This window comes from Triturus cristatus, chromosome 4_2 (assembly GCF_964204655.1).
Source record: "Triturus cristatus chromosome 4_2, aTriCri1.1, whole genome shotgun sequence".
NCBI lineage: Eukaryota > Metazoa > Chordata > Amphibia > Caudata > Salamandridae > Triturus > Triturus cristatus.
Genome location: NC_140586.1, coordinates 658,511,388 through 658,528,887, shown reverse-complemented (window position 1 = coordinate 658,528,887; position 17,500 = coordinate 658,511,388). Strand labels below are relative to the sequence as shown.

The 17,500-nt window shown below is 42.3% G+C and overlaps 1 protein-coding gene across 13 annotated transcripts in view; it reads right to left on the bottom strand.

Moving 5' to 3' along the window:
* The window catches only part of DOCK7 (dedicator of cytokinesis 7), an 888,535-nt gene that overhangs the window by 811,683 nt on the left and 59,352 nt on the right, over positions 1-17,500 (bottom strand). For all 13 annotated transcript variants that reach the window (XM_085602421.1, XM_085602422.1, XM_085602423.1 and 10 more), the window contains exon 2: positions 694-799. In XM_085602421.1, coding sequence (XP_085458547.1) covers positions 694-799 — 106 coding nt within the window. The remainder of the gene's footprint in view (positions 1-693; positions 800-17,500) is intronic.

Below are 17,500 nucleotides of genomic sequence, written 5' to 3'. Positions count from 1 at the left end.
TGGGATGCAGCCATGCACAAAGGGCAGGACAATTCTTGGGACAGTGACCCTTTAACAACTCCACTACTGCCCACTGAGGGCGGCGGCCGTGACTGAAGAAATGACTCTGGGCCTTAGCCACGGTTAACATCTGTAAAGCCTTATACTATTTCTGCACCCGCCAGGGATCGCCATGGTACTAGAGGACATGCTCTGGTGCTATGCACTGAGAAACAGGATTGTACCGGTCTGCTGTGTGTTATTATTTGTGACTGGATGCTCGCTTACTGTGTGACCTTATCCTTGTTGCATTGCAATTTCTGCACTGTTCTTTCAAACAATAAAACCAAATGATTAAAAAACACATCAAGTGATCATACAGCTAAGTTAATGAAGCAAAGCTCAGGTTCTTATACATTCTCTAAGAACCCTTATGACTGATCTCAGATGAATTTGGAGCATTACAATCTATTTTGTAATGGAAAGAAAACCGATGTAAAGCAGAATTCAGCCACAGTGTAACAAGAAGTCATTGCATGGTTTTCATATGGTGCCATAAAATACAAAGCATTATTATCCAATTAGGAAGTCCAACAGTGTTTTTTTAAATTAAGCTCTACGTTTCCCTTTTTAGGGAGCAGGGAAGGTAAATCGAATAAATGTCTTTCCATTACGTTATAGGTGATCAAGACACAAATAGATGTTAGTACTTACACTAGCATGATGAGATGCACTACTTCCAATATTTATGTTCTTGAGCAGTTGAGGAGAGCTGCCATACTGTCCGGAGATTTGCTTTCTAACTTCAGCCGCAACAGTTCTGTAAGACATACATTTCCTAAGTTAGCGCACATATGAACACTTGAAGCCACTGTACAGAAGAATGGGATGTCGTGAAAGTACACAGTGGGATGGACAAAGTCTCCAATCCAGAGGGCAGAGCATGATTCAATATAGATACAACACTCCAAATATTGAAGATGCACCTTTACCGTACCGTACGTGCATTTCATATTTTATACTTCCTTGATTTGCATGACTTTCTAATGTTACAAAGAAAAATATTTTAATAAAACACAATTCAAAATCTTAAGACGTACAATAAGTTAACATTGATGCAAATAGGGGGGAAATTTATAATGGATAACAATATTTTTTTTCTTGATGCAGTAATTTAAGGACAAAGTCATTTTAAGTTGAATATATTTTTTTGCATCACAAATAAAGATCTGGGTATGGGGTGTTTGCATCACAGCACTCCTCTATCAACAACAAAGAAAACACAGATTACAAATGCTAACAAGTACACAATAGAGTCATTATGATTAGCGAAAACAGACCACCCAGTAAACGTTTTGTGGTGGAAGTTGCATCAGGAACAGCCACAGAGCAGGTCAGCAGGTCCTGGCCAAGGAAATAGGGGCTAGCTGATATTCCCACAATTTCCACATGCGGAAGGACAGAGGCTTTTGTCCTACTTTAGATCTCCGCTTTCTGAATGACTTCTTGGAGAAGGACAATTTCAAAATCTCACGCTGTCCCAGATTCTGTCTCCCGTGGATCTAGGGGACTGGATGGCCGTTTGCACCTGCAGAACTCCTACTTTCATGTACCTGTCCTGCAGCTCCACAGACACTACTTGCAGTCCGTTTTCATTTAGCGATGCTTCCCTTCGGCCTTACCAGTGCCCCTCGGATGTTCACAAAGATGATGGTGGTAGTCACAGAACACCTTCGGAGGTAGGGGCTTCCATTTTTCTCCTATCTCGAGGAGTGGCTGTTGAAGGTGGACTCACCATGAACAGTCTAGACCACATCCAGATGACGGAAAACCTCCTGACATTGGGGTTCACTATAAATGTGCCAAAGTCACACTATACTCCGCCACAGAGACTCCCTTTCATTGTAGCCACCCTGGATACCGTGCAGTTTCGCACATTCACTCCACCACAACTAGTCCAGGGCATTTGGACCATGATCCCGATGTTTCAGTCTCAGTGCAGGGCCTCAGTAAGAGTGGCACTGAGGCATCTGGTCCTCTTGGCATCCTACTCGTCGACTATGCCGGGTGGCATTTGTGGACTGTGCAGTGGAATCTGAAGCCTCAGTGGGCCCAGCATCAGGGGCACTTGTTGAATTCCAGGTTTTGGAAGAGGTCCCACACTCTGCCCCACCCTGAGCTGACTGTAGTGACAGATGCAGCACAGCTAGGGTGATGAGGTTATCTGAGAGAGGAGGAGATCAGAGGACTCTGTTCTCCAGTAGAGGCCCATCTCCACATAAACCTGTTGGAGTTTGGCCATTTGCCTACAGCTGAAAGCCTAGCTATGGTCCATCAGGAATGCTAGTCTAGCTTCTCACAGACTATACTATCGCCATGTGGTACTGCAACAAGCCGGGCAGGGTGGGGTCCTGTGCCAGGAGGCACTTCATCTACTGAGCTGGCTGGAACGTGAGGGCATATCCCTAGTCATGAACCGCTTGCAGGATCTTTGAATGCCAGGCCAGACTAACTCAGCCATCTGTGTCTGGCAGATCACAAATGGTGGTCACGTCCAGAGGTTGCATAGGGCATCTTTCAGCAATAGGAAGTACCCTAGCTAGATCTTTTCACCACCTCTGAGAACACTTTGAAACATCTGCTTGCTGGAGTTTTCAAGAAGGCCCTCTCTCAGGACACATTCCGGATACAGTGGGGCATGGGGCTCCTTTCTGCCACCGCCTCTCCTGCCCAAAGTTCTGACGAACGACCGAGCCAAACTCATCCTAGTGGCTCTCAATCGGGCAAAGAGAGTGTGATACCTGAAACCTCTCACCATGAGCTTCTGTCCTCGGATGCCCACTTTGGGAGGATCTCCTGTCACAGTAGTAAGGCAAGGTCCTGCAGCCGTACCTGCACAATCTGCATATACATATGTGGAGATTGATTGCCGGCAGTTGGCTGCATTCAATCTTACTCCAGAGGTTGTGGATGTCAATCTTGCACCAGACGTACCTCTTAAAAAATAATCTGTCTAAGCTGGGCACTGGATCAAGAATGTAGCCTGGTGTGGCAACTGCAATACAGGCCCTTTACAGGCCAAACCGTCGGATATCTTGTTATTTGTTTTAGATCTGGCCCAACAAGAATTTGCAGTTAGCACCGTTAAAGGCTATTTTTCTGCCAGTTTGGAGTTTTTATGTTTTCCGAGCCAGATGTCCTTGTTCAAATCATCTGTTGTGATGAGCTTGTGATGAGCTTTCTAAAAAGGTTGACTCATTTGTTTCTCACCAAACTCTGTGATGCCACACTGGGATCTTAATTTAGTCCTCACTTTCCTCAAGTGCACGTCATTCAAACTCATGCACAGATATCCACTACATCTCCTAACTCTGAAGACTCTGTTTCTGGTTGTGGTAACTTCAGCTCATCACAAGTGAACTCCAAGCTCTCTTGGTGCAGCCGCATTGCATATTTTCTTTCCCCAAGACAAAGTGGTGCTGTGGACCAAGGCATCCATTGTGCCGAAGGTTATAACTGCTTTTCAAATCAGGAAATCGATCACTCCCCCAACATTCTTTACCTCAACCTTACCCCTCAAAATAGAAGGACCTCAAGGAGCTTTAAGCTTCTAAATCGATCGCACCAAAGACCATCAGATGAACCATCAGCTCTTTGTTGAGTTCTCTGGGGCAAAGAAAGGCAAGACAGTGAAGAAAAGGACTATGTTGAGGCGGCTAGTCCTCTACTTTAAGATCTGCTAAGTACTGGCCAAGAGGCAGTCTCCCGAAGGACTGAGGGCTCCTTCTCCCAGGCCCAAGGCTGCTATCATTTGCTAGCACACATGCATCTTTCTTTCAGCGACATGAACATCAGTACACAGGTTCACCATGCACTACTTCCTTGACAGTCGGGTCCGAAGAAAGGTTTTTAGGTCCTGCATGACTTTTCGGTATGGCCTATTCCACGGATTTACCACAGTGGGAGGTACTACTTTGGTTTCCATTTTCAAGGTGATGAATCTGCAGTTAGAAGTACCATCAGAAGAACAAGCTACTTGCCTTCGGTAACGGTCTTTCTGGTGGAGACTGCAGATTTCTCAGCACTCTCCATTCTCTCTATTCTGTGGAATTGTCTATTTTCACCATCTAAAAGAGTCCTAAATTAGAGATCTGTATGCTGGTAATTCTGATTCCTATTGGGCTCATCAGAAGGCGTGGCAAGAGTTCAGAAAGAAACGGATGTCAATGCATAGGGGTGTCCCTTTTATGTGGCTCCATCATTATTTCAGTGGCCTAAGAAGTCAATCCTGAGCCACAGTGTCCCCCTACTGGCACACAAGAGCAATGCTGTATAAATCTTCCAGATCCAGCCTGTCACCTAGGGATATCCCAAAAGTTAGGAATCTGCACTTGGCTAGAGCGTTACCAAAAGTAAGTTTTCATGTCAGATCCCTATTGTTAAAACTGCTCAAAATCGGATAGAGTCAAAATTAAACATAAAAAAAATATGTTAAAAGTGACCACCTCATGGAAGCAGCACCAAGAATGTTTGATTATGAATAGTGACCACCACCCAGTTTCTCAATTTCGTTGTTCCCTATCAGCATGACCACAAAGAACAAACAGTGGGAAAAGGTGAGGATGGGCAGGATCCTGCCTTCCCTGAAGAGTTGCTATGCTCACCCTCAATTCTGGCTCCCATGTCTTTCCCTACCTATCCTGTACCTGGAGCTGCTGCCATCTCATTCTGTAATCCCTGCGCTGTTCTTATCATGCCTTTGTGAGGGGCACACATGGTCCTGCTACAAACAGAAAGAATTTCTATCGAACTACAAATGGTGTTAGGAAAAGTATGCCCTATTCAAACTTTTTTAATATCATAGCTGCACACTCTGCTGCAACACAGTGTTTGTTGATAAAAAAATACAAGAAAGTTACCACACAAATGTGAAAAATGTTCTCTGCTTGTACCTTCACAGATTCATCAGGACCAAAGAATATATGCTCACGTGACTCTTATGTAAGGCAGAGTACAGAGTAATTCTATGATTCAGAGCATAGTCATAAACAGGGCTCACAGTCTTCCATTACTACTGATTTTTACATACAACTTGTGACAGAAATAAATTTCCTCCTCCATTTTTTTTTTTTTTTTTTTTTAAACAAAAAAAGTAAAGTTAATCATTTTCTGAGCACTCTCAATGCTGTCATTCATGACTGTCAATCCAATAGTTGTACAGATTCATATAAAAGGGAGTTTACAGATTAGCTTGCCCAATGGCAATTGCTTATGTGATCGTCACACACTACTTAGTTTTCAGAATAGTGCACATTTAGGCATTAGCGGCTGCCTATTGACATTGATATACAGAATTAATGTTGCTAAGGAAAAGCACCATATGTGAAGCCATGCAGAGGCAGACCCACTGAAAACGTTAACCAGTCACCCCACCCTTTAGACAATGATTTCATATTGAACTGGTACTGAGGGGAATCCTTTGCCCAAATAGTAATAATATGTATTTAAATGACAAAATAGTAAAACAATATAGTCATAGATTATGCTGCATATTTTACTTTTTATTGCCACATCATTAAAGGAATGTTGCTGAATTATTTGGTCTTCCATTACCACTTAATTTCAGTATTTTTGGATATCACCACACAATGGGTTTATACAATCAGCCACTGTGTAACACAATGAGCATACAGATGTTGTAACAGAAAGGATTGGAAGCCCCACTAACAAGCTAAATAGCAGCAGCAACAAAGGACAGCCATCACTGGCAGGCTTATTAAATTAAGAATTTCAAGCACACCGTGCATAATTGGATTCCACCAAAAGAATGGAGAGAGGCTTGAAAACAATTGGGACTGCTGGAAAAAAAATTGAAAGAAGAATTGGCAGAACTAATAGGCCTCAGTCATGCGTGGAGTGGCGTAGTGTGGATTATGCATGGTGCGGTAGAGCACTGCTATCACAGACAACACATTTTCAATTGATCGACAATTACATTTATACACACTGTTTTACTGCTAACTCTATACAGCACACAAACAATAATGTGTGGAAAAGGCATCACCTAGTGTAGTGATTTGTTTTGATCTTATTAAAATAATTGTTTCCACCACACTTCCAAATAACAAAAAAATGTGCTTCATTCGTGCTTTCGAAATTCTTCTGAAATATTTGCCCAGTTCATCTAAAAATATTTGAATGTTGTTGTGTGCAAAAAAAAAAATACTTTTCTTTCCTAGTACCCGACAAGATACACACAAATCCACTCACTTTGAAGACAGAGAAAGTAAAGTAAACACCAAACTCCCTTGGAAGACAGAGCCTGACATTTGACCGCACAGCAAATCTGACAAGATAATAACATTTAAAGGCCTGTTTACTACAGAAACTAAGGACTCGTGGAAGAATACAAGGAGTGATGGTGAACATGGTTTGCTTCACAGGAGTCACAAAGACATGCTGAACAGCCTAAAGCAAATAATGCCAGCAAATAGAAAGCCAAAAAAATGAGAGTTGCAAACATTAAAGCCAGTGGTAGGCAATGGGCAGAATGCCTTCCCAGAGAAGCTTTCAGAACACCTAGAAGAAGTCTTTTCACAGTCGGCTGCAACCTAAAAATACCATCTTAGATCTGTTTTTGATTTTTACTTCGTACAGAAAAAAATGTTGTGGCAAATCACTGGGATTAAGTAGGACATTACAATACATAATACACATCTTTGAACTGGAAAGTCCATTTGATGAAAAGTCTGCAATATGCACTCTACTATTTCTGGCAATTCCTGTCCACGTACCAAATGCTGTTTTCAAAGTTCCAAAATTAAATATTGAACGTGTAGTTTAGAGAAAATAAACAGGAATCTCTATTAAGCAGAAATCTTAGAACAACTCAAGTAAATTTAAGTGGGCAAAAAGTCAAAGACATAATTTGAAACAATAAAATAGTATTCCTGATTCATAGTACCAGAATGACCTTGCAAATAGGTAAGAACAAAAAAATCACCAATATGTTTGAATATAGGTCTTCACACATTTAGTGGCAGAATAGATTATATTCCTGGATTGGTCCACTGTTAAACGTCGATTAACATCAAAACAAATTGTGCATTAGAGGGTACCTAATAATTATTTTCATACCTAGGCAATGCTTGGAAATTACTTTCGTCAAGGCAAAAGATAAACGAATTTCCACGGAGGAGAGTAAGGCGAGTACACACTCTCAAATGAGGGGAGTTCAAAGCTATATTTATTGCCTCACAGTAACAATGACTTTTCTTCACTGGCAGATAGGTGCAAGTCACCCAGGGACAGATCCGGTGGAATACATAATTTTCTATGAAACAAACCAACCAATTCGACAAATTGCTTCTCTGGTTTTGAGCAAGTGACTAGTGGAAAGGACTTTATAAGGGGATGTTTGGGTGCCAAGGGCCTGGTCTTAAACATGTTTCATAGGTCTGAGTTTATTGGCTCTCAGTTTGGTTCTTGCAGGGTGGTATACAGTCAAGTACAGAAATATACAAATACATAACTATATTTTAAGGTTTCAGGAACCTTTGTATGGCTTAAGGACGGTAGCAAATTGCTGCTTTGTATTTCAATGCTTCCCAACAGGACATCTTAGATCATTTGCCTTCCACGTAGATTTGTCATCTGCGTTGTGATAAAAATCTATATATTTTGCACAGTAAAATGTTACACTCACATTTAACAGTTTAGAGACAGGCTGTTTTTGCAACTTACAGACTTATATGTAGATATTCTATTCTTTGTCAATGGCCTCGAGTTTCTGCTCTCTCTGTCATCATGCACCACACTACTGATTGTGTGAACATAGTCACAGCCTCAAATGGACGCCTGATGGCATTCTGCTCTATGCTATCTGACATATTGATCCCTGCCTTCTATAGTTGGATAATTATTGATGCTAGCCTGAAGCTGCCTCACTCAGTACTCGCCAGTGTGTGCTTTAAGAAATGAAATACAAGCATTATCGGATACTACACTATGTTAGACTACAGAAGATTGCAAGACAGAAATAATGATGATCGACATTAGTAAGCAACCTATACAATAATGTAACCTAAACAGGCGTATAACTTATGTATAATAGAAAGAACGACACATGCTTTGAGATGCCAGTGGTCCTGGGCTGCATATTAGTTAAGAAAATGTGTAGCAATATTGAATTGCTATAATGTTACAGTATCCAGTCTCCACCAAGTCCAATATATTGATTCGACACACTTAGCAGGACATATTTTAAAAGATACACCTAAAATTAAGATTTATGACTCAAGTTGACAAAGGTATACTAGATGGAAGCGTCACCCTGTAAATTAACAAATTAAGTTATGGCCCAAATGTTTGGTTAATCTGCTACTAGAGAGAATACGTGTTCCTTTGTTTTCTTTTGATGCCTGAACAGCAACATTCATCCTATTTTGCGTGTCAAGGTCACATTTGAGCCACTGGGAGAAATTCACCGAGTCTTTTCAAAAAGAATGATTCAACTTTCTTTATGTGTGTCTAAATACTTACTGGTTATTTCTCTGTACTATTTGCCAGCCATTTAAAGGGCTCTATTGTATAAAGCAAATACATTGTCAGCCACTAAAGACAAACAGGAGACGGGTAGTTTATTAAGTAATACAAAGAATAAACTAGTGGATAATATGATGTGACGCAGATTAGAAGGTAGAGGTTCTCAACCATATTTCTTTATTTGGTTCTGCTGATATCTAATGGGTCAACTTGCAACCACTTTAGTTCATGGGCATGAACTGTGGGAATCTTTGGTGTTCAATTCTCAGAAGAGTAGGCGTTAATTACAGCATCCTTTGTATAGAAATATGTAGGAGATGCAGTTGGTGCAGTCTTCCTTTCAGATATTACACTCCTTTCTTGATTTAGATGTAGTAGCACAGTTCACTTTCAGAGTCTAGATTCTGAAGTCTTGCCTGAAAAAAGCTGGTTTCATCCTTTTCTCCAGGACTAGGAGGCTGGGTTGTTATTGTTGAGTTGAGTGTCTAAACAATCTGAAGTTGGTCTGAATAAGAAAGTGAGTGATCGAAGCTGAGCAGTCTAGCCAGGTGTATTTGGATGCCACATTCCAAAGTAAGCCGTGGCTCACGTGGTAAGGAACTTTGGGTATACTGTTCACCAACTTGCATTCAATGCAGCCAGAGGAGGGACTTCAAGCCAATGACTAACCCCGTTACTCTTAAGTGTCTACTGCTGCAATGTTTGTAGTTGTTTTTCTGCAAAGATATAGACATGATACTGGAGTAATAACTCTCAACATCACCATTGAAGTGGGCAGGACCATGGAATGATGTAACGTTAGGAGTGGTAATATGTACCTAAGCCTCTTTAAATGCAGGGCTGGATCATGTGCTACTGTATCACCTTTTTTATTTTTATGTTTTTATTTTATGAATCCAACCTACACCATATCTGTGTATCAATACTTGCATGGCCAATCCATCCCAATTCTCGACCCATAAAGGCCTGGAAAAAACACAATAAAGTACATATAGCAGGCTAAGAAACTCACACTGCAAATGTAGCGCCAATCCTTCACAATAATTTAAGCATGCCATCATTTAGGTGTCTTCACATCAACAAGTGGAGGGGAGAGATATCAGTCTCATTATTTTTGAGTCGCACAAAATACCACCACAGTGGTGCTCAAATCTCCTTTGATACTGCATACAGTAACACGCTTTAGCCACCCTGCTTGCATCTGAATTGGACTATCTCAATATTTACAAACAACATCTCAGTCAAACTTCTCATGAATTTTGGACCGTCCGCAACATATCCCATCACAGCCACATCAGGTGATCTAGAGACCTCACAAACTACAATTTGGGATACCAATCTTTGTATCACCCCCCAAAATCTGGCAATAGTCCAGCACATCCAGGCCAGATGAAGAAAAACCTGTCTGAGGCTGGCTGCACCAGGGACATTCATGCAACCTAGTATTGTCAAATTTGTGTAGCTTGGCAGATGTGTAGAATGGTCTGTACAGGAACATAAAGTGTAATAGTTCTAACGGCAGTTCATCGAAATTGTGTCAAACTAGGCACAGCAATGGAGCCATTTTCAGCTATCTGATAACTTGACCAAATCCTTTTCCCACAATGCTTTCACCAGGATGCGTTCAATCATTTGGTGATCACTAGACAACCTGCAAATCTGCCAAACTCAGCCTCTAATATATTCAACATTAATAACCATCGTAAGTGAAAAAAAGTCTTGCAGCTCCTGCGGAAATACAGGGTAGTAAGCATTCGTCACATGTCTAAGCCTATGGGAGATGAACATGTCAATCATCTCATCTTTGAATTGTAACAAAAGAGTACAATGACATATATGTACCCTATCTCAGTCATTTTATGTTCTTCACCAATTTTTCAGTTGTTGGAAGCAGGCCTGAATTTTGTTTACCGTGTTGGGTACCATGTTTACCTTTGCGGTACATAGAAGTTTAGATCTTTTAGCTGCGCAAGAATTCACTGTTGATGTGACACCAATCGATGTCACTTTTTCAGATCGGGCCAAGTAAACCATGAGCACTGTTGATCCAATCAAGTACAGAATACTCTTCTTCGTTATAGTGACTAATGTAGCTAAACAAATCTTTTTTAGGTTGTCTTTGATCCCAGGCCCATCATACAGTTAGAGGTGGATCTTGGAAGCACCCAGAAATGTTTTTAAGTTCAGGTGGTGTTGTTGGACCCAGGTATGCTTATAAACTGTCGCTTACAATTATTTTCTATGCTATGACAGATCTGTAACCCTTCCCTTTCTGAGTCCTTTCTCCTCTCTCCCTTTCTCTCCCCCCTCCCCCTTCCCCGCCCCTGCCTCTCCCCCTTCCTTTCCCCCTTCCTCCTCCTCCTTGGTACGAACCCCCCCCCCCCAGTTGGGGGGCATCGGAGGTTGGTGAGCACCTGCCGCAGCTACATCGGCGGGAGTGGTCCGCCCGCAAAGCGACACCAATGTTCTTAGTAGGTTTGTGGGTGGGGGGAGGGGGGATGGGGTTGGGTTGAATCGTGTATCATATTAATCTGCTCACTGTAAGGACAGTGCCTGCCACTAGAGGTACTGATTGATTGTCTTGTTCGCTTATAATCATTGACGAAGTTGGAAATGTTGTAATGCATAGATGGAGAGGCGGATCTTTGTAAGTTGGATACCAGATCTTGAACTAAATTCCGAAAAATGCACAGATGACGCATTGATATAGGATGCACATGTATTTTCTTTCTTGTTCTGTTCAATAAAGATATTTAAAAAAAAAAAAAAAGACAGATCTGTAACCCAAATGAAAGTTGTGGAGGAGACTGGTTTTCAAGTATTTCTGCGTTTGCCTGGTGACCTAAGTTTCCAAGTTAGTGATGTGTCAACAGTTAAATGATTTCTTGGGGTCTGCAACTGTTTGTCATGTTTGCATTGTTGAGTGGTGTTTGGGTGCTCTGAAATCAGTTCGTTGATGAAAGCCTTATTTACCAGCTCTGTGATGGTGAGAGAGACAGCCTTAATTTATTTTTGCAGACATGCTGCTCTGCACAGCTCTGGGCACATCTAGGGGCTTAGCCCTAATCACAATCTTTAGTAATTTGTAAAGTTATACAACCAGAAGGAAGTAAAAAACAAATGTTGGGTGAGAAGAGGCACTGTGGATAAAAAGAAGAACCCGGGGTTGGCTACTGAAGCCCGGGAGATGATGAGACCAGGTGGGAGCCCGCAGCATCAGGTGGTTTTCTCTTAAAATGTGAGTGAATATCAAGAATATCCTGTGATATGGAAAATTACTTTTTTTCTGCATTGACTGAACCATGGTACTTCCATACCTGTTGAATGCGTGCTCCAACTACATGTAGTCCCCAAATGGCATATTTGTCTGGCCGACGTTTGCAGATAATAGACCAAATGTAAAAGTCTTCTAAGACGGGAAACAGAGACATCATTAGGTGCTGATGCAATAAACTGAGATTTTAAGTTAACCAAACAATGTATCTAGAGGCACGTATCCACTTATAGACCAAGTGTACTCTGCCCTCTCTTTTAGAATCCCCATTTTTCCGAATCCTAAGCCTAGCATCTGGGTTTGGTTGGTGAACTAGAGGTCTGTGAGGACAATAAGGCGGAACTAGTCTTTAAAGACACTTGGTCATGAATTTCAGAGATGAATTTGTCAAGACAGCATTGTTCAGGCAAATGCTTGTTGTTACAGTCTTAGCTAGTGTTGTATATAGCATAGAAATGACCCTGACAATTCAGGGTGATAGTGTCATGGTAATAATTATGAATGAGAATTTTATCAGTTTCATAACATCACTGGTGAACATACTATGTAAAGAAAACGTAAAAAACCGCACAGGTACAGGCAACATAAAGTTATGGCCATTCATAATCAGCTGGCAGAGAACCTGGACATTCACCAGTGATCAGGCTCAGAACAACTGTGTAGAAATGACAAGATGGTGGTTTGAACAACTGTGATGGTCAGGCACAGTAAAGAAGACAGTGAATCCGTACTTCTGTCCGAAAAAATGGTCAATTATTCTTCAAAACTAGCACACAGAGAAACGAACAAAGAATTGGAGCGAATACAGAAACAAAGAAAATGATTTTAGAGAAAAGTTAAAATGATGTTTCCTGCCAAACCTAAAACACAACTAGGGTGAATACAACCGTATTTTGGGAAACCTAGGCTGAAGGTAGCTGTCTAGCTTCATTTCAGGATAGCAAGAGGCCAGAATCCATTGAAGAGGAGTGTTAAAGGTGAAAAGAAAACCAGACAGGCATGAGGAAGTAAGCAGGTGATCTAACTGCTAATGAGACTTATGTGTTAGATCGTCAGATTGATTGATGTAAGACTGGAATCAGCATCTTATTTTCACTGAAGTTCATCGAGAACTGAAGTATATAACAAGTGGCGTATCTTGACACGGATGAAAAATACAATTACAGCTGCAGTCATTGAAGAGAATGGCGAGCAGTTGTACACGTGCCTACACATTTTATGTTTTCTTAACATAGAACCGAGATGGGAAAGGTGTCTGCACAATTTTGGATACACAACTTTGATTACAAACAATGTAGTGGACAAACGTGTTGTTTCTATTGAATAGTTCTTCCTATGTACTGGATGATTGCTTATATATACTGTGTACTGCTTAACTTGAAAATAATTACAACATTGGGGGAAAAAACTGCTTGCTAGCTTTATTTTTACACCTTTGCATTGCCACCTGTTCCAGAAAAAAAAAGTATTGTATGCGCGTTAACCATACAGCTCCCAATCATTTCATCGCATTTCAGAGCAACCAAATAAAAAGGATACGCCTACGTTTTTCGACAGCTGAGGCTTGTAGAGGGCAGGTCGCCAAAATTAAATCATAAATAATCATCGTGTTTGCTTCTTTAGAAGTGTAATTGGGCATGAAAGTATTGAACAGCAGCTTAAAATAGCTGAAAATATATTCTAGGAATGAATCATCCTGGCATGTTTTGGTAGCATTACTGAATAAAATTGTCCAACGAAAGCAGGAGAAAACAGAACCTTAAATTCAAATGAGAGCATGCAACATATCTGACTACAGCTCGTCTTTTTAGAGCATTGGGCTTATAAAGAAAGACCCAAAAAACCCTTCTATCTCCTTACTTGCCGCAGGAAGCCTTTATTAGATAATGCATACAGACTTTAACAAGATCAAAGACTAGAACAGGTTTGATTCCTTTCCTTCCTTAAAGCATGAACATCAGAACCAAATCTCTTTACAGACCCTGCTACTGGAAAAGCTGTTAGGCAAGCTGCTACACTAGCTTTTCTCTTTATTTTGGCAGGATTTTCATCTGGGTGGAGGATATTGTACGTTTGGCATCGAGCTCTGCCTTTGCTCCAAGCCAAAACTAGGGCCTGTGTACAGGGTTTTTCGATATGATCCATTTCAACCTTTTAACCAAACAAACTGTTGTTCACATACAGTAACACAACAAGCATTTACAATGCAATAGGTCTCGCATTTACGCAAGTTTGAGCTATTGACATTGCAAATGACGATGCCTTTTATTTTTGTTTTCGTTTTTTAAACATAAATAAAAAGCATTGTCATTTACAATGCCAATAGCTTAAACTCGCATAAATGCGAGACCTATTGCATTGTAAATGCTTGTATTAGGATACTTCAGTTGTATATAATGTTTTCTAGGTCATATATAAAGTGACAAATGGTTATAACACATTTTTAATTATTACTTATAACTTTTAAACATGCTGCGCAACATTCACAATGCTCTGAAACACATATTAAAAACGTTAACACAGCTAATAGCTCTCTCTAAACACGAGACCTATTGGCTGTGCCAGTGCTTGTTTATTATTATTTCCAGTGTACGGAGTGTCTTTTGTTTTATTTATTGGTTCTTCCATTTATGTGCCGCTACTCCAGCTGGTGGTGTCAAATGTCACAAGTAAAAATACAGTGAGAGCTCCCACACAGCCTGCCCTGTGTGTGTATATTTAGTCGCCCAAGATGGCATGTGTTTGATCAGACACTGCACCAGTGGCTAGTGTGAGGCGGCTTGTGGTCTACTTTCCCGCGTAGATTTGACACACATTATTTACCCCTGAAAGGCCTTGTTTCGTGTGCCGCTGTGGGAGAGGAAGGCCCGTTTGACAGCACAAAGGAAATCCGACTTGGGTGAGAGTTTTGTGCGCGTGTGTGAGTTTGTGTCAAACTGTGCATGCGTGTTTGCATCTGTGCGTGTTTGTGCGCGTGGCTGTGCATGTGCCTCTGTGTTTGCGCTAAGGGTATATACATATTTTTGGGTGTATGCGTGCATGTGTGTTTGTGTGCTGAGCGTATGTGTGTATGCCTGGCTGTGCTTGTGCCTGTGTCTTCATGTGCTTGGTTGTCATCACTTCCTTGTATGCACCTTTTCCTGTAACCTCTCTACGTTATTGATGTTCGAGACAGCGGGTCAGCTAATAACCTCATGCAAAGCCATAGAATTACGAAGATAACCTGGGGGTGTGGCTGTGACGTCATGAGATCTTGACCACCCGCAGCGCCACTCTTTGATGCAGTGCGAGTTCAGCTGCTTGCAGAATCCGTGCATTTTAAGAGGCTGCTGGGCGGTGCTGTACAAGGGCCACCATCCTTTCCCGAGAACCAAGCAGAGAGGGGATTCCGGCTCTGGAACAAAGGCTTGGTGCATCGAAGCCGCCTCCTCAGGGATAGGAAGCGCTAGATACAAATACCATTTCTTGCAAGCACCTACTTAAATAAGATGTCTTCTAGCAGCTCTCTGGAGCAATATTCAAATGGGAAGGGGTGTTGGCATTATTAACTAAGCATATTTACTTGGGGGGGTGTGGCGTAACAGTCAGAGCTGCTGACTTCGGCACGGCGTCTGCTCAACATCCTGCTTAATATCCAGTGTCACACACAATCACTACAGACACTTGAATATTCACTGTGAGCAGGCACTCACAACGGGCTCTTTGATGGTCTTTGTGTGATTTCAAATTCATTAAGTATTTGCAGATGCTCAGCTTGTCAATAGACACTCACTGCATGCCCTTGTATGTTGAGTGTGAACAAACACTCCTATGTGCTCCTAGACGATCTGCGTGAACACAGTCACTACAGACCCGTGGGTGTGCAGGGTGTGAGTTCACGTTCCGGCTCAGGAGGCTCTCGGGTGATAGTGTGACCTCATGCTAGTGGAAACACAGATTTTTAATGTATGAGCGCACACTCGGAGGACAATGGGATGTTAATGTGTGTGAACACACTCTTTACAACAGTAAATATATTAGTGTTTGTGCACCCAGCAATGACTCCGGGGGGATGTATGTATGCAGTGCTCACCCACAGAGGATTTGGGGATGTTTTGTGTAAGAGCATGCACACATGACCGCCAAAGAGAAGTTCAGGTGTGAAAGCCATGATTCAGGGCAATGGGAGGACGCACACATGAAGGGCATTGGGCCGCTGGCTGTGTTAGTACACACTCTCCGTGGTAGTTGTGAACTGACCGACTCCTAAATCACACCAGTGGTGGCAGGCGGGGAGGCTTCCGATACCAGGAAGCGCGGAGACTCCGCAGTCGGGCTGCAGGGGCTGGAATTGGAGTCCGAGCTGTAGCCGTCGCTACACCTGCAGTCCACTTACCCGAGCGGGGGCGTGGCCCTCCGCAGCACACGCTCAGCTTCAGCACGGCGCTCATCTTCGCTCCTCCAAGACGGCAGCTGCTGTTCAACATGGCGGCATCAGTTTGTGGCGGTTTGGTGGCGGGTGTCGACCGCGGGCATGGAGCAGATCGCCATGACGGATTTGCTCGTGCCTTTCTCTGCCGAGCAACTTGGACGGCCTCGCCTCGCCTGTTAATGGGTTTCTTGTCTTTATGGGGCCATGTGTTTGGCCCCATAAAGATAAGAAACCTTTTGCGACGAACGCAAAGCAGGCCAGGCTGTCCAAATGGGACGGCTCAGAAAGCCAAGCAAATACGTCACCAACACCTCTTTTCCAATGGCTGGCCACCGTTTAGCATAAACGGTGAACCCAGCCAATGGAAAAGCCTACGCAGGCGAGACCTAAAAACGAAGGCATTCTTTTCATATGCACTTTGATATAAATGATTTTTATAGACAGGCCTGATCAAATCAAGGTGGTTAATCAATGAAAACAACTTTAGGGAGATGGTAGAACGCCTGGAGTGTGTGTAATAGGAGGAGGGGGGAGGATCCCCGTTCGGTTTCCCTTGCTGTGGAGCTGGAGACCCCTCAGGGAGGTGTGAACACTTGGTTGCTGTAAGTGGTTGGTAAACGGTTGAGCACCCCTTCTCCCCCTCCCCCTCTGTTCTTCACGGTAGGAGTAAGAAGGTCTTACATCAGCCCAGTGCAAGGCCTGGATTTGGTCCCTGTATTTTATATTTGTAGTAAGGTATAAATGGGGGCTCATTACCTACCTAGAACAGCCCTGGCTGGACTACTCTTGAGCACTCTGTATGGCTTATGTATATTGGGGGACAATGCTGCAAAGTTGACATGTTGAATGGTTTTATTCTCTTTATCAATTTTCTTTTTTTTTCTTTTTGGTGTCCTCATCCCGCCATCTTTCTTGCTGGTATAGCTCTCCTCTACGCTATGAGAGAGGGTGTGCCTTCCCAAGCAGAGAACAATGCTGTTTCCGCGCTCATCTCCCTCCAACAGAAACAGAGAAGAAAGAAGCCGGGACCTCCAGCATATAAGGCTTAATCATTGGACCCATTTTGTTGTTGTTTCCAGTTTACATACGGAGCCCATACCCTCTCCATGCTTTTGACATTGCTAGCAATATGAGCCTGGCTCGTATATTTAATACTTCTGAGGCAGTTAGTTCTAAGCGGAGCATTTTCCGATTTCCACAGCTCACATATCTCGCGTCTCGCCACCAGAATCACATAGAAGACAAATTTTGTTATAGTGGAGCGCGCTCATATACTTGCTTCTGGATGTAGC